The sequence below is a fragment of the Denticeps clupeoides genome, chromosome 16 (genome assembly GCF_900700375.1).
Source record: "Denticeps clupeoides chromosome 16, fDenClu1.1, whole genome shotgun sequence".
Classification (NCBI taxonomy): Eukaryota; Metazoa; Chordata; class Actinopteri; order Clupeiformes; family Denticipitidae; genus Denticeps; species Denticeps clupeoides.
In genome coordinates this window covers 3,595,272-3,616,047 of record NC_041722.1, presented here as the reverse complement: position 1 = coordinate 3,616,047, position 20,776 = coordinate 3,595,272, and the positions used below count along the sequence as shown (strand labels likewise).

Sequence of the window (20,776 nt, the reverse complement as noted above, 5' to 3'; positions counted from 1 at the left end):
ATTCGTGGAAAGAAGGGAAGGACACACACACACACACACACACACACACACATACACATAAGCACACACGCATTGGCCCATGAGAGTATGTAAGGCTGTGTGTTTGTGGGATATGTGCAAATGTCAATATGTGAGCTCACACAGAAGCCACAAGTGTAGCTTTCAGAAGGGAAGGGAGTGGGGGGAACGAGGGACTGAGACAGAACATTGCAGCTACTGTGGAAAAAACACCTTCCAACATAAACCCAGCTTCACATCATATCAGAGCCAGAGTGTGAAATAGACTCCGTATGACGTGGGGGTTTGCCCGTGCATGCTCTATTTCCTGCCTATCTAGCATACGTCAGGCATCAGACAAAAAGACCCAGTTTTCCCTTATAGGAAAATTAAAATAAACCAAAAAGTATTAGCTAGTCCTACAGTACGGCCTCGTCAACACAGTTTCATGGCTACGTTCGATTCACGTTTCAGTGGCGTTCAGCACCATTTAATGTTGCATGCAGCATTTATTTGACGGCATCTGAATGGGCAGCTCACCAAAATGCCAAAAACGGCAGAAAAATGGCAGGATCTGACCTCCGTGTGAACAAGGCCTAAATTACACATTCTTATTATATCATAAAACTTTCTTCAACACTATGACCTGCTGATTATACAATCATCTCAACCAAATTTCACCAAACATGGAAAGGTTTGATAACCATTTAAGCATTTAATTCTCCTTTTCATCCTGTTTTGACCAACCCGTCCATAGTGACAGTATTATATGACTTAAACATGTTTAGTTAGTTGTTAAATGATTGTATTCTTTTGTTCTTTTTGAACTCGGGGATGTAAATGCAGACTCTGCAGGGTGTGAGATGTGGGTCTAGCCTCACCGACTCAGGGGCTTTGATGAAGACCTTAGAGCGGCCTAGTTGGTACTGGTCCTGATCCATGTTGACAGAGCGCAGCAGATGCATGACGCCCTGCTTCTCATCCCCCCGCCATGTTGGCCAGGACTCCTTGGTCAGAATGGCGTACCTGATAAAAAGGCAGGGAGCAGCAAAATGCTTCAGTTCAACTTGTGTTCTCTGTGCACACTGAGAGTTAAACAAATTCACAAACCAATATAGAATAAAACAGACAACCGATGACATCTAAAATGTAAACGTCATGTTTCTGTGTGCGTGAAATTTCTTTATTAAACCACTGATAGTAGTAAATGGGTGGAGCACCGAGCATCACTCCACCCCTTCCAGCGCAGCAGTGTGACGACAGTAAACAACAGCAACAGCCAGTCTGTCCCAGTTTTCCTAACACCAGCGTCGCCCACACACTCTGAGCACATAGCGAGGTTGGCTTTAGCGCAGATGTGCGAGACGGAGAGCTCCATCAGCTTCTGGTTCAGGGCTGTGTAGCTCCCTTTGTGCCACAGACTGGAGGCCCTGTCTAGAGACGCTGTTCTCAGAGCCATGCCAACACAAACACATGAAAAGTGAGTACTTCCTGATCGCCTCTGAACACTGACCCTGTCCTTTACCCGGGGGGAGGGGCCTGTGGGGTAAGAGTGAGGGGGAAACACCCTGAATCCTATAATAATATGGACTGGGACTGTCCAGAAGGAAGAGTGAGGGGGAAACACAGAAAGAAAATGGGATCAGCTGAAAGGAAGGAAAGGAAGCAATTTTATTCCCAATGTGAATATAATATATAATATAATACATAATATATAATATATATATGTAATACTAATAATCTCACTTAAAGCCACATCTTTAAGAGTGCCACCTTTAAGAACCAAGGATATATTATGTTCTTATGTATGTTAATGTAGTAAAGGCTGAGCAATATGCATTCACTATGGCATCTTGAAAAGGCCCAAGAAGTACTTTTTTTTAGAGATTTTTTATTAAAAAGTCAGTTAACCAATATTAAGGTTCTTAATGTTTTTAGGTACTTTTTACATATGATTTTCATAATATGTTGAATATGTTGATATGTTGTGATTGCATCCCGCAGTTCTTCTGCACATTTTACAGTAGTTCTAGCCCAAGCATGTGCATCACCTGTTCAGAAACTTCCGGAAGACTCTTCTGTAGGCATAGCCAGCGCGTCGCACCCGTATGTTCTCCTTCAGCCCTAGATATTCCACTTGATGTTTCACTCTAGAGAGAAAGAAAGCAGAGCTGTTAAGAGTGTGTAGTGTTTTTGCATGAACATGGATGTGTGTGTGTGTGTGTGTGTGTTTGCATTAGTCAGTCTGTTTGCTTAGTACATATTTAGCTTGCAGAAAAGCAACAGCTATTGAAGCACCTGCAGTGAGACAAAGACAGAATACTATAAAATGACTTCTAGTTTGAGCTTCCTTCATGTTGTACCATGTTTTATGGATAAATATCACACTCACTGAGAGAAAAACATTAAGTTAGAAAGTTAATGGGATAGCAAGTCTGAGCTACAGGAAGACCATTAGAGACCGAACAATACAGCAGCCCGGAAATTTCTCACCAAAGCACTGTGCTCCTTTCCCTATGAGCGAGACAAAAAGAACAGGAAATGGGAGTGGAAATAATTTATGGAGAGACTATGAGACCTGTAGCTCCACAAAGGGGTTTAACTGTGGTGCGACAGTCACATGTTCTGTTGATACTGTAAACGATGAACGATAAGATGAAGGCCAAACCCTGCAGGGCCCTGAAGGGGACCTTGGACTCTCTCCGAAGCTTTCAGAAATGAGAAGGTTTCCTGTTAAACGCATTGGTAATGTTTGTCTGTATAGGCCTTCATCCTCATGTGAAATCTCATGTGATATGATTTGACAGTCATTGTGTGTGTCTGTCTTTTGTGTATCTATAAGGAACAATTGCCAATCTTCATCTATTATTAAAATCATACCATATTCATTCATATCATCCCATACGCACAATGGTTTAAACATAATAATAATTTTATTTTTTATTAGTAATGTTCATGGTTCAAGAGACACATGTACCTGCTCTCCTCCCAGTCTTTGGGCTTCTTGGTCTCATTGGGTTTGATGCAGCGGATGTAGTGAGGTGTGCACTTCATCAGTGTGCTTACAAGGTCATTCGCTTGTTTCTGAAACAGATGGCAGAATTCGTTCAATTTGCTTAATTTTCATCACTTTGGCATCTCACATTTAATTACATCCTTAGTGTGCAATGTATACACACTCAGTGTTGCAATTAAATACATTTTTCATTTGTTGTTGTTGAGCAAGAACGTGTCTGAAGTCTGAATTCACAGACGAGACACGGACGCTCAAGAGATACACCCTGATAATGTGCCTGACACTGAAAATGATTCCAACACTTAACAAACTTATTACAACAGACAACCTGGTAGACGGCTCACCTTGATTTTGCTCCCTGCTGTGGTAGGTCGGCCTTTCTTATCTGCATTTAGGTTTTCAGGGAACAGGGCACGGATGAAAGCTCTGCGGAAGAGAGAGGGAGATGATCACCATCAGCATGAGGTCGAGCATTTGAATTATGTATCTCTGCTATTTCAAGTTGTGGATGGAGGTCTGAAGTTAGAACACAGCCACTGTTGTTGCCAAATGCTAAACTTGTACACATTTTTATAACATTACTTTTGCAGTATTTGTGTCTCTGATTGCATTTGATATAAATTTAAAAGGCAGGTAGCTCTAATAAATCTTCATAAACTTCAAATAACAAATAATGTCCCTGCTGCATCTAAAAAAGCAATGCAACACTGTTATTTCCATTTCATTTGCAAAAGAAACTACAGAAATGCCTGCACGCTCACACACGCACAATGGAATAAACAGAAAATTTCGGTAGTGACAGAGATTCTATTTTTAAAAGCAAACTGGCTGTTGTTTGTGTATATTCTGAAGAGGAATGTGGAGGGAAAAATGACACAGGACGCTTTCAGCACATGTGCATTGTTTGAGCTGCCAGTTTTGTAAAACCTGGGCCAGCGGTTCGTGGCGACGCATGGGGAGCTTTTGTGTGTGCAGATAGACGTGAGGCGCATTAACAATGTGATTGCGATGATTATGATCTCTCTGTTCTCGTCTGGGCCGAGGAACAGAGGGTGAGAGGGAACCAACGTCTTTTCAAGTGTGTGTGTGTGTGTGTGTGTTGCACTGCACACATCGATGTCTGTAAGCACGTGTCTGAATGGGGTCTAGGCGTGGACCCCCAGCAGCTTTGACAAAGACTGTAGAGAGAGGGGAGGGCTATTTGCACAGATGGCTTCTGGGGTTCACCAGTAGGCCCAAGAACACACAAGACGTCCAGGCTGCCTCACAACAGTTCCCTGGGGAGGAGTCCTTTTGTACACCCTAAAAAAAAATGTCTTGCAGGTCTCTCCAAAACTCCAAAACTCTCTGCACGGGTGCACACAGAAATGGGTGGGGGGTTTTGTGCCCCTCCAGCTGGTCCCTTTATCTCCTGGTTTACATGTAGCCAGCAGAACTTCATCCCCAACCACAAAGAGGATTTCCTTAGATGCAGGGATTGTGTCTTAAAATGGTTCTGAACCATCGTTACACAAACTGATTATACCTACACACAAACATGCTTAAATATGAGCCACAAAATATGAGCCACACACATATACACTTCTGTATCTTTGCATATGCAGACATAGACATATACAAACACTCACATTTCACTGCTCTGCATTAGCTCGATGAGATCGTTGAACAGCACGTCTCGATTTCGTTCACAGAAGCCATCTGCATCATAAGACACCTGCAGGACGCATTAGATTAGTCTCAGAATGCAGGACACACAAATATTGATCTAATTAACAAGCAGAAATGAGGACACTTAATTACGAGTGCAAAAAGAGTCTGACTGTCTGACGGATCTTCTGCCCAAGGAAATCAATAAAGACCGACTGCAATTAGACCTTCTGAATAAACGACTCATCAGGGGACAACAATAAGCTAAACACTCTCCACTGCAGAACCAGGTTTGCTGACAGAACAAAGCCAAGTGTGCCATCAGTTTACACAGCTCTCATTTTCTGAAAATTTGTGCACAGGTCTACCATGAAAACCCCAACAACATGTGCTGGCGCTGTGCAGAACATGGGGGCAGATATGCAGACATGGGGGGCAGATTTTTTTCAGTTATATTACAATGGGTGGGCTGCAATAACTCAAAATTCAAAGTTCCCAGTGGAACCTACTACACCTACACCGCAGCCCACTGTTATGACTGCTGAGCAACTCAGGCCTGCATTGCGCTCTGAGCCTGTACGTTCGGCTCATTGAACATGGGGCATTCAGAATAGATGTGCCTCTCAGAAAAAAGCATACGGAAAACAGTAGGGAAAGAAGGATAAATTATGAAGGACATCATATATTACTGTTATTAGTAATTAATATATTCTATGATAATCCTGACTTCTTTGCCTGATGCCTAGAAGAAACAATGACAGACAGAGCAGGGATGCACGTCCAAAAGGAAAAACTGATGTACAGCCGCATGATACAACCTAGAGACATGCATATTCCTCATGCCTGTCAGAATAGAAATGCTGATATCAGCACATGAGGATAAACAGTCGGAGGACTGACCTTTTATTCATAAGGCATGTCACAGTAAAACTGCTGATCTTGGATCAGGCCTCCATGTTATTATGTCTCATGTTATTATGTTCTTATTCAAGCGTGGAGTGGGAGAAAAAGAATGATGGAGAACTCTATGATGTTGCAATTAAATGGTACCGCAAGGAAAGAGAGAGAGGAAGAGAGTACAACTATAATTATTAAGATATTATTTTTAGATAAAATCTCAAAACTCATAAATGAGAAAGAACAGCGGTAAGAGATGGGGGTGGGTAGTACGGAGTGAAGAAGTGACCCAAATCAGAGCTGACAGGAAGAGGTTAGGTTTGTGGAGATAGTGACCTTGCCAGCGTAGTGGTGGATGATGAAGCCCTGGTTCCAGCTGTTGAAGTGCTCATGGGAGTTGGTCTGGACACAAAGTTTCTGCAGCATGGTCTGGTCCGCTCCCTCCCCTTTGGCATGCATGGTGGCACACACATCATCCAGGATGCTCATAATGCCAGGAGGATTCTGGGAAAGGAAGCACACGGATTAAACTGGTTAATGTGACATTCCACTTTATTAAGAACACATTAAAACACACCTAAAACAAATAAGATCCAAACTAACTGGTGACATTCTGTGAAGAGTACATTGCTCCTGGCACATTACAAAGCACACAGTAGCCATGGACGAGGAGGATCTACTAATCAAATCCTCCTGACATCGCTGTCACCACACAATAATGCAATATGAGGTCATATTGCATTACACACACACACAGCTGCAACCCAGCTGCCTGCATAGCGCTGCCAGTCTAACGCTGAGGTCTGTGGCCTTCAAGAAACAGGATCTCCCATCCCGCTCCTCATAAATCAACTGCTTTGGATTGTTTGGTTGGAAGCAGAGATGGGCAGATCCACACACACATTCTCCCAAATGCAGATGTCATGGATTATGGCTGTTAAAGGGCAAACAATTTCATCAAAATGAAATTAACATGATTCAGATGGTTTCAGCAGAGAGTCACAGCAAGATCACAACACATGCACACAGAACACAAATGTTTAGACATCTCAACCCTTACTACCTTGCTCTCGATGAGGTCACAAACAATCTTGTTGTTGAAGTACTCAATAGGGGTCCATTTGATGCCCTCCTGTACATACTCCTCCTGTAACCAGCCAGGAGACAGAGGTGAGTGTCGAGACACTTGGACAGAAATGTGATGCAGTCGTTGGTGAGCGAAATACCTTACCTGTTCTGCCTTCAGGGTGAGCTCAATAAAAATCTGCTGCAGTTTCTCATTCACAAAGTTGATGCAGAACTGCTCGAATCCATTTTTCTACGAAAAAAACACTAGTTTAAGACCAATAAGAGCTCGATCGAAATAACTATGTGAGAACCACTTGTAGAAATTCTCCACGCTTCCTCTCTCAGTTTGTTAACATATAGACTTTCCATGCACCTGTCCTGAAAACACAGTGAGAGGAACCTGTACTGCTGGGCTTGTGGTTGTGTGGTGTGTTTTGTAGTTCCACGCTATTGTTGCACGTTCCTGCTTCTCAAACTCAAAAAACAGGTGTGTGGACACTGCCCTGACCTCACCCCACCAAATGGGCTGAGGTGTGTGCTCTGGGCTCAACCTTGAGAGACCAGTGAATCAGGCCTATAATATTTCAACTCAGTGGCATTAAGCAAGCAATTAATGTAATAATGATACCATTTAATGGGTTAACAAAAGTCCAATTGAATTAGTGAGGAAGTCATTGTGTTCAGTAATCCACGCTAAATACGTTGGCAATCCTATTAGCAGCTTCAGCATAAACCAATTATCCACTAACATCAAGAAAAGAGAATTAAAAGAGTTTAACCTCTGCCATATTGTAGTGTGACTCACTTGAAAGATCTCAAAACCATAGATGTCCAACACTCCAATGTTCAGCTCCTGGTGGTCTTTCACCATGGCTTTGTTGATGGACTAACAAAAAGATAGCATTGTTTTCAACGAAAGATTAGAGATATATGAGCTCTGTTTCTATGTTTTATTTACAGTGAAAAACTTGTTTTTGTCCAGAAATAAAACTACAAGGCAGTGGCCTGTACCTCCACCAGGTAGTCGAAGATGCGGGCATGCAGGGCCTTGGAAAGAGCATCACGAGTGAAGCAGGCCTGTTCCACATTCAGCGTCACGTCTATTGATTCGGACTTGCCGCCCCAACGGCCATCCATCTTACGGCTGGTCAGCTTCTCCTTCAGACGCATCTGGTCAATGCCCAGCAGGAAGCCAGGGAAGGCCAGAACTGGAGTATGGGCAGAAGTGCTTCATTGTCACAGCAATAACTTTGCCTAAAATTCCCCTTAAGTTTTAGATGTCAAATTTTGCCAATTTTGCCTAAGCTGAAAAATTAACAAAGACCAGTTCACTTAGTCAACAGATCTTGACATCTCAAAACCATCTGCTGATAATAATAAAAGTATTGCATTTATAGGTCTTTCATATCTCTAAATATAAAGGAAAAAAGTATTTTGAAAATACTTCATAAAAGAAGTTACAGGTATAATTCCAAGAGGTTCTTTTATGGAAGCGATGTGAGTCAAGCAGTGATCAAGCAAAACAACAATAACACAAGAAAATATATCAGCAGGGTGGACACACATTAATGTTCTGAGTCATGGGACTCAGCAATCAAGTCCTCCCAAAATAGTCTGACCCAAGCCATTAGCCCCAAACCTGGGCTCCACCCATTTTTAACGTGAGTCACTTCCCCTCAGAGCAAAAGCACTCTCTGTTAGAATAGTGATGGGCAACAATTGCTTTGGCTCGGTTCATATGATGTCTCTGTGGACCTGCATCATGCTTTAGGAATGAAACTTCCTATCCGTCCTCTAAAAAAGACAAAGGTGAAATAACATTTTGATATACAATACTGTGTAATATAAAAAAAAGTCTGCTAACATTAGTCAAATGTTAATTTACCTAAATGTTAATTTACCTAAAAAGTTTAAAGCTAAATATAATATTTTTGTTTAAGAATGGACATTATATATTAGAGAGGCAAACAAAATGTCACCACAGGTCCATTACCTTCCAATATAAAGGTGTGAAAGTCTATATATATTAAGAAACCAAAAAACAATAACTTTCACTTATATCAATTACAATAATAATACCATGTTATATTATTCAAATTGTATGTAAAATAAAATAATTATAATATACTGGTTGAAATAGATTGGTTATGACATGAGTGACCCCAGAGAAGGGAGAGCAGAGGCTGGGACTACAGTCGGCCTGTGCCGTACACTGTTAAGCTTTCTGTCCTGGCAACAGCAGTGCACTAATGGATCTCTCAGGCTAGATGGGAGTGGCAAGGGCTGGGGGGAGGACACAGGAAGCAGCACATTTCGGCACATAATTTTAGGCTGTGACGTAACGCCCCTGATTCCCAAAAACAGTGCTTTATTTTCTTGGGTAATTCAGCGTGGCCAGACGGCTTGGCTGGAGCTTTGCATCGACACAATGAACGTTTGAAAGTAGGTGAAAAAGGGAAATAGGGAAAGAAAATGGATGCAGATGAGAAGCAGTGCTCTCTGTGATCCAACAAAAAGGGCAGTTCAGGACACAAGGAAGGAACTCTGTCTGAGGAATAGCAGCTTTTCCTGCTGTGTCCAGGTGAGCGAGGCCATGTGTGACTCACGACTCATGAGTGTGTACGTGCATATTTATGCACATATCTGTTGTGCGTGTGTGTGCGTGTGTATAACATACACTCTTCACTCTCCACGGCAGCATAGTTCCCAGCCTCTTTGAAACTGATGTTTCCGAGGTGCAGCACCCCTGCCACAATCTGCAGAACAAATGTGCGGTCCTCGCCTTTGATTCCAATCACATCCATGGCATGCTGAACCAAGACAGAGAGAGAGGAGAAAACAGAGAGTCTTGTTAACAGAGTGTTAGGAGCATTCACTCACCTCTCTGCTCCCTAAACGAAGCCCTGTAATTAGTACCGTTGTGGCTGGGTGGGTAAATGGATGGAAAAGAAGATCAAAAATGATGTCTTCTGCAGTATTCATGAATTTCACTGAGAATCTCTTCACATGGGGCAGAAACATTCATTTGGAGGGGGCGTACTCACCATGGTCTCCTGAAAGTCGCTCTTGTCATTGATGTCATCAACTTTGTAGGACCCTGATTGGTTGAGGTAACTGTAGTAATCCAGACTTGTGATGCCCAGAATGCTTTTCTGTTCTCCACTTGCCCCTTCTATCAACTGCAGATGTGTTGTACAGTGAGAAAGAGAGATGCAGACATGACTTAGAATTTTTCAATGCGATTTGTAGTAACACATTATTTAGTCAGCTAGAAAGTATGCAGTGAATCTCTGCTTCCGTAATAAAATCAAGTGGGGGGTTACATTAACTTTTAACAACATCATTTCCATTTGGGAATGTTGTTACATTACACTACACAAATCCAGTCAGTAACACTTGTTTTGAGGCTTTCTAATGTTTCTTTTATAATGCATTTAAGGTGAGCCATAGTCATAGTCTCACACACACACATACCTTTGATCAGTAGGAGAAAATCTGAGAACCTGGAGTATACCCTCTTCAACATGCAAACATGCACACATAAGGGATTCAAATTCACAACCATCTAGGTGTAGTGCCATATGTTGTTGGCCAAATTATTACATGTAAGCGCACATGCAGAGATATGAGTCAATGAGAAGCTAACTTTTTTATTTTATGAGTTTGGAAATGAACAGAGCCAACAGGCTCCATGGCAAGGCCTCAACCCTCTTGCATCTTCCAGGGACCTCAAGCATTACCCAGAGAGAACAGACTGACCTGCCAGAACAGGCCAAATGGCATTTCACAGCTTTTGTATCCTCGATTCAAATGCAGTCTGTGATTCTCTTCACTACAGGCTCACTGAGTACAAAAACATGCACATTAAGACAGAGGCCAGGTTAGAAGTTGCTCACCTGGTAGAATATGTGGAAGCTTCTCTCCCCAGGATTCCTCATCACCACACGGGATTTTTCCAGCAGGAAGTTGGAGATCTTGCCCCCGTCGGGCTCACCTCCAGAGCTGAACTGGATCTCAAAGTATTTCCCCTGCAAGATTTGGAGAGAGGCGCGGCCTTAAAGCTCAGCACTGAAGAAAAGCATCCACATTCACACAGATGCATGTATACTAACACACACATGCAAGCATGCATACAGCCCATCCGTCACAGTGCCCAGAACTAACCACACTCACCAGATGTCTCCTAAGTGTGATCACTAATCTTTCTTACAGCCTGGCCCTGTGCACCACACTGAGACGCGATTCGTGAGGAAAAAACTTAGTGCCACAGTAGCCTGCAGCCACTCGCCGCAGAGCTCATTTATCCTCCACAAAACCCAAACTGAGTGAAAGAAAGCAGTGCAGCGTTGCCTGGACTGTCACCACGCTCTAACGCTAATTGTCCTTGCTTTCGCTGAGGAGGACAGATGCTTAAATCCACTCCATCAAAATACTGCAAACTCCCAAAATCCCCATTTCCTCTGGTGCCTCTGTGTTTATACTATAATGATCAAAGCTAAACCAGTTCACCCTCAACCCAGGGAACTTCAAAGATGTATAGTCATCCATCCACAACTATGTAGTCTTCCCAACTCAATTTTTCAGTTTTTATTCAAATGGCATTATGCATGCACACACATGCAATAACTAAATCTGATCACTGCTTTCTATGTGATTTTTTTATGTTTACATGGACAGCAATATTCCAGTCTTATATCCAGGCAATATTCTGATTTCTGAACAAGACACTAGTATGTAAACATTGATTTTTATCTCCACCTTATTCACATTAAACATCATAGTACAAACTTTGCAAACATTTAGATGAAGAAACGAACATTACATTCAGTGTCAGTGAATAAATTTACAATTAATCTGACTCTGAATATGCTCTTAAGCAACAGGAATATGAATGGAATAAGCAACAACATGTTTACAAAGTTGTCTAACATAGAATAAGGTTAGTTTTGTGAAGACTATACACCCTTAAATTTATAATTTATCTTTTAATTTCAAAGTCGACTACAAGGATGCATTTAGATATCCTGTACAGTTTCCATACTGAACATGTTGCAATGTTATCTGCGCCTCGGGGAATCTGACATGTACTTGAGTTTTTTTTCTTGTCTACAACCCTGAAAACAGCCTCAAGCCTTCATGTTCCCATACATCTCCAGCAGTCTGGTTTACCAGGCCATGCTTGAGGCAAAGGGAGCCAGGAGAGAGCTGCAACATGGCCTATAAAACAGTGAAAGCAGAAATGCTCACTCTCTTTTATATCAGGGACAGGTCCCTGTTCGACTTTTTCCAGGTATGGACCCTCAGCTTAGTCCAAGGCACACAGTGCAAAAGGCCATGTGACAGACACCCCTCCCCCAGTCAGCCATAACAATAGACGCGCAGTCCTTACAAAGCGGCTGGAGTTGTTGTTCCGGACCGTCTTGGCATTTCCGAAGGCCTCCAACAAAGGGTTGGACTGCAGGATGATGTCTTTCACATGCTAAAGGGAGACAGACAGAAAGCTGTTGAAGGCCTAGCAGATGTTTTATAGTGTGGCAGTGTGACTGTGTTACACCCCTTTTAAACACATATACCTTATATATTCTTACAACAGAAATCTTAAAGGTTAATGTATCCATTCACATACGGATAAGGACTGCATTGGGGCAACCACAATGGATGGTGACACTAACCATTTCACAGACAGATATGCACAAGGACATATACACAAACACAGAGATGCATGCACTCAACAACACACACACACAGCATATGGTTCGTATTAGCTCAGCATAAGCCATCTGCATACTGGGAGCACAGGAGTTTTAAATCAAGGCAACGATGCACAGACAGGTCTGTTTACACCACATTTTTCATCGAATACAGACAGAAGCAGATAATCAAAAATAATTGTATCTTCAAATTTTTTAGTACATGAAACCTTAAATAAATTAAACAATAATTAATCTAGTCTGTATCATGATGAAAACAAACTTGTGTCAGTTCTAAGCACATATGGGCTTGGTCTTCTTTGCATGGCTGCCCTGCATGGCCAGAGCATTTGCATGGTCCTAAGGGGCACGCCAAATGGGACAAAGACAGTGATCATGTGATATAAGCTCTGGGAAAACAGAGACAGAGGAGGAGAAGTGGTCATGTTTCATGCCTACAGGCCACAAAGGGAGGGATATGAGGTCACGTGACCACAAGACATTTCTGTGACATCATCAGGGTCAAACAAAGCAACAGGGAACTAGAGCAGGTTGGCTTCGACAGGAGTCTTTTAATACAATGGACTTTTGTTGAGATAGACAATACAATCCCATGAGAGGCTACTTCCCCCAATCTACATGTGCAAACACCTCTTAAAGGTATCATGACACATACGAAAAATCACAAGGGGTCAGTTCTACAAAACATAAGCCTCATCCTGACAGACAGTAATGGGAAAAGCAACACAGGACACTCATGTGGCAATACTGTTATACACCCTGGATAACAAATTTTTACTACATTTGTTGAGATTTTAAAGACTAATGTAAAATGACTAATGTAGAAGATTAATCACAGCAAAGGAATCACACGATGCAGCTTAAATGCCACACACCCCTGTTAAATACTTTGCATACCTCCAGCCTGAACATGGGCTGGGACGAGCAGAAGGGTTGAGTAGCAGGAGGGCGACTTGATGAAGGGACATCTGGTGGGAAGAAGGGGACCAGATGGCAGAGATGGCGAGAAGAATGAGGAAGAAATGATTGGATATGGTGTAAAAGATGAGACGAGATGCTGGCTGAAAGACTGGTGCATCGCAAGTGCATTCATGGTCACAATGCCCAGGGTTATAGGCAGGGTCAGGGGCAATGAGTGTAGCTGAGTAAAATTGTCTTATTCTTGTTTCTCTCAGAGGAACACTAGAGGAAATCTAATTATTGTGATTGGGAACATACTTCTGCATATATATGTTCAACTGGGCCCAAACCAAACTAGGTGCTCTGCGCATGTGGGTCACTGACCAGAAAGTGGAGGAATATGCCTTTGGATAAAACTTTAACAACAAGGGATGATGCGCATCTCGTTTGCTGACTAAGTTGAGCATACAGCAAAATGTATAGCGGTGGAAACACATCGAAGTTTTATGTGTTATGAAAGGTGCTGCTCCTTCTTTCAGGATGGCGGGTGCACTGATGGCTTTGAGAGACGAGTGAAGGCTGATAAGAGGAATGGGCCTGAATGAGATAAGAGCTGGCGTTGACGTGTCAGATATGAGGAGAGGCAGGAGCAGCATGCCTTTGGATGTTCTGTGTGCTTTATTTTAACCAAGACGCATAAACCTGCAAAAGTTCATATTTAGCTTGACAACAAAACAAAAGCTAAAGAAAAACACAAATGTTAAGCTTTAACCACAGTGACTTCTGGATTCTCTAAACCCACCTGTACTCTGGGCCCTCCGCCTGATACTCTGGAGATGTAGCTCATGATGTACTTGGCCGCCACGGTCTTCCCAGCACCACTCTCTCCACTGCCAGAGACAAAAAGCACAGTTTTTTTTCCATCAGTGGTCACTGGAAGCACTACAGTCCCAGGAGGACTCAATGGAACACTTGAGGACAGCTCCATGGGTCAAATTATTCATCGTCCCAACAATCTGACCATGAGCAACACATCATGTGACCGCCATGTGATGGAGGAACAAAGACTTGACCGTGCTGTAGGGAAAAAAGAAGTCACAATCTGCAGACTAATCTCATCAAGAGGAAAAAGTCTGATATTGCAGGTGTTAATAAGCTATGAGGAACAAAAGACCATAACTTCCCTGTGATAAAGGTGAACAGCTGCCAGAATAACACACTGCAGGCTGCGCATAAAAGATACTAAAGCTGTTTTTCCACTTCCACAGTAAAGAGCTGAAGAGGGGGCAGGGACAGGATTTCATGCTGTAGACTGCTCTACAAAATGCCTTCAAAATCTTGACTAAGCCTGTTCATAAGGAGGTCAGGCGGGGTTTACCAAAATGCTGCTTGGTGGACTCTTATCCCAGGTTAATGCTAATTAAGAGATAGAGTGAGCCGTTTCTTAAATCTTATTTTGGGAACGTCATCTGTATTATTCATATTATTATGTTATTCATATTATTATGTTTATCAGTAAAATGGACTAAATATATTGTATAACCTCATATTGGAATCTGTGGTTAATATATCCTACCAGCTTTTACTTCATACATTTTAAACATGATTATCTTATCTGTTATTAGGCTATTTTCAGCCTATTTCGCGTCACTGCACACTGGCCAGATATCAAGGCCACTCTTAAGATTACACTGCGTCCAATGGGGAAGCAGAAAGAAATGTTGCAGAGAAAAGGAGTAAAGAAGTAGAGTGTGTGTGCGTGTGTGTGTATATATTTATATGTATGTGTGTGTGTGTGTGTGTGTGTATGTATGTATGTATGTGTATATATTCTGTTACAGTGGTGGCAAAAGTACATACACATATAGCTACTTTAGATAAAAACCTTTGATCTCAAACTGTCATATATTTGAGCGTTCATAATCATAATCAGTAATCGTGTATATATATTTAATATGTCAGTAAACCATAATAAAAACATTCCTGTGTGAAGGAATGTGTATAAAACAGAAATCATGGGTCAACTGGGTTCGCAGGAATGAAGTGTGTCTGTGCAGATGTGAATGTGTGTATGCAACAGATAAACACACACACATCCTCTTCAGCGTCTGTGAGTACAGTAGTAAGAGCGCCGGTGTTTAGTCTCCTCTCAGACGGGTGTCCCCCTCTAATCGTGCAGCTGGACCTCCATTTCCTAACAGAGATTACGGCTCTTTTTCAGGTGATATTGTGCGTGTGCAGATCACACTTCCTGTGCCAGGCATTGTCTCCACGGGCGCATTTCATCCTTGTGCCAACTGTTGCCCATCTAGTCATCATACTGAATTTGCAATGGTGGGAAAGGCCCAAATTTAGACCGTGATTCTCAGGCCTGGACTTTTTCATTTCTTTCCATCTTTCTTTCAAACTTTCCTCCTTCTCCCCTCAACCTCCACTTGGATTTCAACAGATTTGGCGGGGAGCTGCTTATTTAGACGTATGTGGCTTTGGCAGTAAATGACAGAACGACTGCCTTTCTGCTGGTAATGCCCCTCTGAGAAGCAACAGCTGTGTGCAGTTAAAAAGCCGCTGAAGGAAGTGCGTTCGAGCCGTGGTGTTACACAGCGGTAACCCAATACACCTATTCATTTCGTTCCCACTGGCACTGTGTGAAGTATCGCTTTCACAGGACCCTAGCTTGCTGGCGGTGTCGCAGAGGTGCATGATAAAGGCCCAAAGTTAGAAGAGCTCCACCACTTTGTCTCTGGTGCATTTAGACGTCTCCCACCGACCAAAGACGCCCTGCCTCCTCTCTGCACACCGAGACCTTTGTCTGTGAGATCCATTATGGTTTTTCCTTTCCTCTGCCACCCTTTACTTCTTTAAGCAAAGGTCTGCTCTGGATTCTGATCCTATTTTTGCTTTCTTTTAGGGAGGGGGGACGTGTGTTCCCTATTGTATATTGTAATTACAAAGCTAAACACAGTGTCAGCTTCCTGGGTACAGATTTGCTGGCCAAATATGAACAAAAGGGAAGGACAGTGGGTGGGAGGGAGGAAGCGGAAGACAGAGATTTGTGATCTGAGGTGCCCGGGCGGTGAAGCCAGTGGCACTCGGAAAGCCAAAAAGAGGAACTAATGAGGTGATGAGTTACCACAAGTACGTGGCCTATTCAAAACTGTTTGGAAAAGGACTTCTTGTTACAGAACTGCAGAAAAAACTCACCCCAGCACATGTTGTTGTTACAGTTATGCAAAAAATGTATTTAAAATAAGAATATAACAAAAATAAGAATATAACATAATTAAGGATTGGTCTCCTTAATTTTCTAACAGGGTGGTAGTAGCCTAGTGGGTAGCCTATGAACCAGAAAACCCAGGTTCAAATCCCACTTACTACCATTGTGTCCCTGAGCAAGGCACTTAACCCTAAGTTGCTCCAGGGGGGACTGTCCCTGCAACAACTGACTGTAAGTCGCTCTGGATAAGGGCGTCTGATAAATGCTGTAAATGTAAATGTTTCCCAATATATGAAATACAAAACTGTACAAATGCTGTACATAATCTTCAGGTCAGCATTCAACACCATCATTCCTCAGCACCAGGTCGAGAAGCTGAGCCACCTTGGCCTGAACACCTCCTTCTGCAACTGGATCTTGGACTTCCTGACTGAGAGACCGAGATTGAGAACAGCATCTCTAGCACCACCACACTGAGCACTGGAGTTCCTCAGGGCTGTGTGCTCAGTTCAATGCTCTTGACCCACGACTGTGCAGCGATGCACAGCTCCAACCACATCATCAAGTTCTCCGATGACATGACCGTGGTGGGTCTTATCAGCAAGAATGATGAGTCAGCGTGCAGAGAGGAGGAGCAGAGATTGATGGACTTGGTGTGAGGTCAACAATCTGTTTCTGAACATGAACAAAATGAAAGAGATTACTGTTGATTTCAGAAGAGAACGCAGGGACCACTCTCCACTGAACATTGACAGATCGTTCCTCAGTGTTCATCTAGCGGAGAGGAACTCAACGTCCAAGAAAGCCCAGCAGCATCTTCACTACCTGCGGAGACTGAGGAAAGCTCATCTCCCAACACCCATCCTCACCACCTTCTATAGAGGGACTATTAACAGCATTCTGACCAGCTGCATCACAGTCCCATGTTTGCACTTTATGTAGCCAGTTTGTCTGTCACACACATGCACTTTTTGTCAGTATGTAACTTTTTAAATGTTACATGTTTCACTATGTACCGTCTTACATGTATTTATCTGAAATGACGATAAAGCTTAACTTGAACTTGAGTAATACATCTAGTGTGCATGCCTTTGGAAGCCACAATGCTAGCCACTGCACCCCTTCCCCCTTCAATCCTCCTCATTTTCTTGTTCAAAGCATCTGAAACTCTGTCACAGTCATCTCTGGAGTACATTTCTCAATCTCAACAGTCACTCATTGGTTCTTTTTAGATGAACATCCTAGACAGGATGCCGACGTTGAGTACAAGTAGTACAATTAAATTAATAGTAATAGTACTGTATTTAATTTACAATACAGTAATAAAAGTAAAATAGAGTAATAACAGAAATAAATCAAAGGGCACCATCCTTGTGGTATGTAATTAAATGCTGTATTCCACACCATTCTCATGTAAAAGAAAATATTATTTACTTTGGAACACTGGCTACAAACACAGGGCTTCAGTATTCAAATCAGTATTCAGTATTCAACCAAGGCCTCAACCTAGAATGCTCCAGCATGTGATGGCTCAGCACGTTGGCTTTGTGTCATAGTAATGCTACTGACACTGAAATCCTTTCATGAACAACCTCAGAAAAGAAAACAGGTGGAGTAAGACGTTGACAGGCAGGCCGGCTGAAGCGCTTTGTATTATGATGAGTAATGCTGTTATTTAATAACCACAATTATGGAAACGGCCCTCGCTCTCTGCTGACCACCCAGCCCAGGGCAGCAGTTTTATGGAAGCCTTTGTTTGCTAATCCGATGCCATCACCGTGCGTCTTTTATGTGGCCAAATTGTACTGGCAGCTGTTCGCTGGGCCAAACAAACATTGAGAAAGTGCTGAAGCAGGGCGTCCATTTGCCATGAGGTAAGCACTATGGTGGCTCAGGTGACCAGCCCACAGGATGTGAGACAACACCTTTCACCACAGGTGGACCGGCGCCATGGGGCGAGAGTCTCGGTAGAACCAGTCTGTGGTTGGAGCTGTAAAAATGTCAAATGCTGTTGTGGGAATTTTGGGACAAACCCATAGCAGACTGGACCAAGTTTAATAAAACTCCCCTTTCTCCGCAGTTTCACAGCAAACATATTCTTCAACTTTGGTTCCCATGAGATGTTTACACTGCGAGTGGCATCAGGTGTATTTCCTGTCCACTAAAGACAGGAAGTCCAGCCTCTTATATGGTCCTTGAGCCAGATGCTTGCATGCAATCCTTCCTAGGTGCATGGATGGATGCCATGCTAGGTGAATGGCAGAATTTTCCGTGGAGATAACAGATGCGGTCAGACCTGTCAGGTCTATCGGGTTCTGCCGTTTAATTGCTTTGTAAGTCAGGTGACGCACCCCTCATTCACCTTTACATTTCCCACATTCCTGCCGCTTTGTTTTGGCCAACACCCGACACAATCAACCACGCATCAAAACCCAAACATGTTCTTAGGGCCCTATAGCTCGTAAAAAAAAAAATAAAAACCAGTCCTGCACAATCGCAGATCTCTCTGCAGAACAGCGCACGATGACACAACTCACCTGATGATAACACACTGGTTCTCACGGTCAATCATCATGTTCCTGTACATGTTGTCAGCCAAAGCGTAGATATGGGGAGGGTTCTCATACTGGGCCTGGGTGTGAGAAGGAGAGCAGGAGAAATCAATATTTGCCACAGTCTTTAAAGTGAGCTGTTTCAAAAAGAAAAAGAACAAGAATCAGGAGTTTCCCGTTTCTGAGGATTTCACGTTTTTTAGCGGATATTGGGAGTCTGACACTGAGCCAAAGCAGTTTGCAGCCCAAGAATAGTTAAATAACAATAAATTTTGGACTTGGACAAGCTGTTCTCTGTATGTAACGTCGGCAGGTTTCTGCCACATTCCTGCCAAGTATGACAGCTCCTGCTGCAGGAAGAATTTGCACCACGCCTTTAGAAAAGAAAATATGCTAATCCTGAGAGCATTCGTCTCTTAATGTACTGCTAAATCATTAGAATGTAGCTAATTACCGTACACTCCAGCTACTGGAATGTGCACTAGAAAGGAGCTATGTTGTAGTCACTGTTTTAACCAGTGTCTGAAAAAAAGTTTTAATACCACAATAAAATGAACATATGCCTGATTTCAAAGACAGTAAAGCCTGTCCTACAGTCAGCTGATGTTTGTGATGTGTGAGATGTGAGACTCAACAACTACCATGGCAGGTGAGAAACAAGTGACGAGAGAAACGGTAGTGGGTGTGGTGGCCGACACCACCTCCAAAAAGGTGACATTTTACCTTCACAGCATTTTACCAGCGTGCGAGCCCGGGGTCGGCACCCGTGCATTCATACGATAGGAAATGAGACGTCTTTAACACGGAGGAATGAAAGTACTTACAGCGCCTTGATACATCTCAACCACCCTGTCGCCAAAGTACGGCATCTGCTTGAAGGGGTTGACAGAGATGAGCACAGGCCCAATGTATGTCTCAAGGTTAAAGGTCAAGGGAAATGGTGGTTTCCTCGAGAGGTGTTTGGTGATTTACTGTGTGCTTTGTGTGCAAACATGTGCATTTCCAAAATGCATTTGTTGTCAATGTTCCTTATACAGAACCAAAATACCACACATGACATCAGTGGACAGATACTGTCCTCCAAACTAAACTGCCCAAAAGTTCATCTAAGGTCTCGAGTTATCCCAAGGGAGAGCAGAAGGACCAGGGAGGAGAGAGGAAGACGTCAAACATCAGGAAACAGAGAAAGAAAAATTAGAAACAGGGAGGGTAAGGAAAGGGAGAACTGCAATTTTTCCAGAAGACTAAACAAGAAACCATATAAGGACAGAACAGATGCAACCTGCTTGCTTGCCACATTAGCTGATGTGCTAATTTGAGATGCTTCATATGAAGAATAATACATTATATATGGCCCACAAACTCCTCCTCAACACTTCCTCTGCCCACAACCTTCTTCTGTTTTCTGATGTGTATTTAGGAATCAAATGCATTAGAATGTAGGAAGGAACTGTGAAACTGTGACCTAATCTTTTTTTTTAATAGGACAATGACATCAGTGCGGTAGCAGCAAAAAAGATTGGATCAGCTCTGTGTTGCTGCTATTGCTCATTGACACATCGTTGGCCATGGCCTTAGACTCAGGCTGCTTAGAGCAAATAAAGGAAGTATTGACGCTGACCTGCACTCCCGTCACAGTGTGGCACAGACAGCATTGCTCCAGAATTTCAGCAGACTGACTCACAGTTTTCAGCCTAAAATAGCCCACGTCTCACGCAACTCTCTAATCAAGAAGTTTTCTCAGGAAAAATAATCTTCATGTAGGTTCATG

The 20,776-nt window shown here is 42.8% G+C and overlaps 1 protein-coding gene across 2 annotated transcripts in view; it reads right to left on the bottom strand.

Annotated features, from left to right (window-relative positions):
- myo1ea (myosin IEa) overlaps positions 1 to 20,776 on the bottom strand; it is a 39,556-nt gene that overhangs the window by 6,350 nt on the left and 12,430 nt on the right. For both annotated transcript variants that reach the window (XM_028956331.1, XM_028956332.1), the window contains exons 3-19: positions 19,830 to 19,919; positions 18,991 to 19,085; positions 14,039 to 14,126; positions 12,015 to 12,104; positions 10,522 to 10,653; positions 9,670 to 9,804; positions 9,303 to 9,435; positions 7,637 to 7,833; positions 7,431 to 7,511; positions 6,789 to 6,875; positions 6,621 to 6,704; positions 5,894 to 6,061; positions 4,642 to 4,727; positions 3,358 to 3,439; positions 2,975 to 3,081; positions 2,049 to 2,147; positions 879 to 1,023 (exon numbers count right to left, since the gene is read on the bottom strand). In XM_028956331.1, the coding sequence (XP_028812164.1) occupies positions 879 to 1,023; positions 2,049 to 2,147; positions 2,975 to 3,081; positions 3,358 to 3,439; positions 4,642 to 4,727; positions 5,894 to 6,061; positions 6,621 to 6,704; positions 6,789 to 6,875; positions 7,431 to 7,511; positions 7,637 to 7,833; positions 9,303 to 9,435; positions 9,670 to 9,804; positions 10,522 to 10,653; positions 12,015 to 12,104; positions 14,039 to 14,126; positions 18,991 to 19,085; positions 19,830 to 19,919 (1,899 nt within the window). The remainder of the gene's footprint in view (positions 1 to 878; positions 1,024 to 2,048; positions 2,148 to 2,974; positions 3,082 to 3,357; positions 3,440 to 4,641; positions 4,728 to 5,893; positions 6,062 to 6,620; positions 6,705 to 6,788; positions 6,876 to 7,430; positions 7,512 to 7,636; positions 7,834 to 9,302; positions 9,436 to 9,669; positions 9,805 to 10,521; positions 10,654 to 12,014; positions 12,105 to 14,038; positions 14,127 to 18,990; positions 19,086 to 19,829; positions 19,920 to 20,776) is intronic.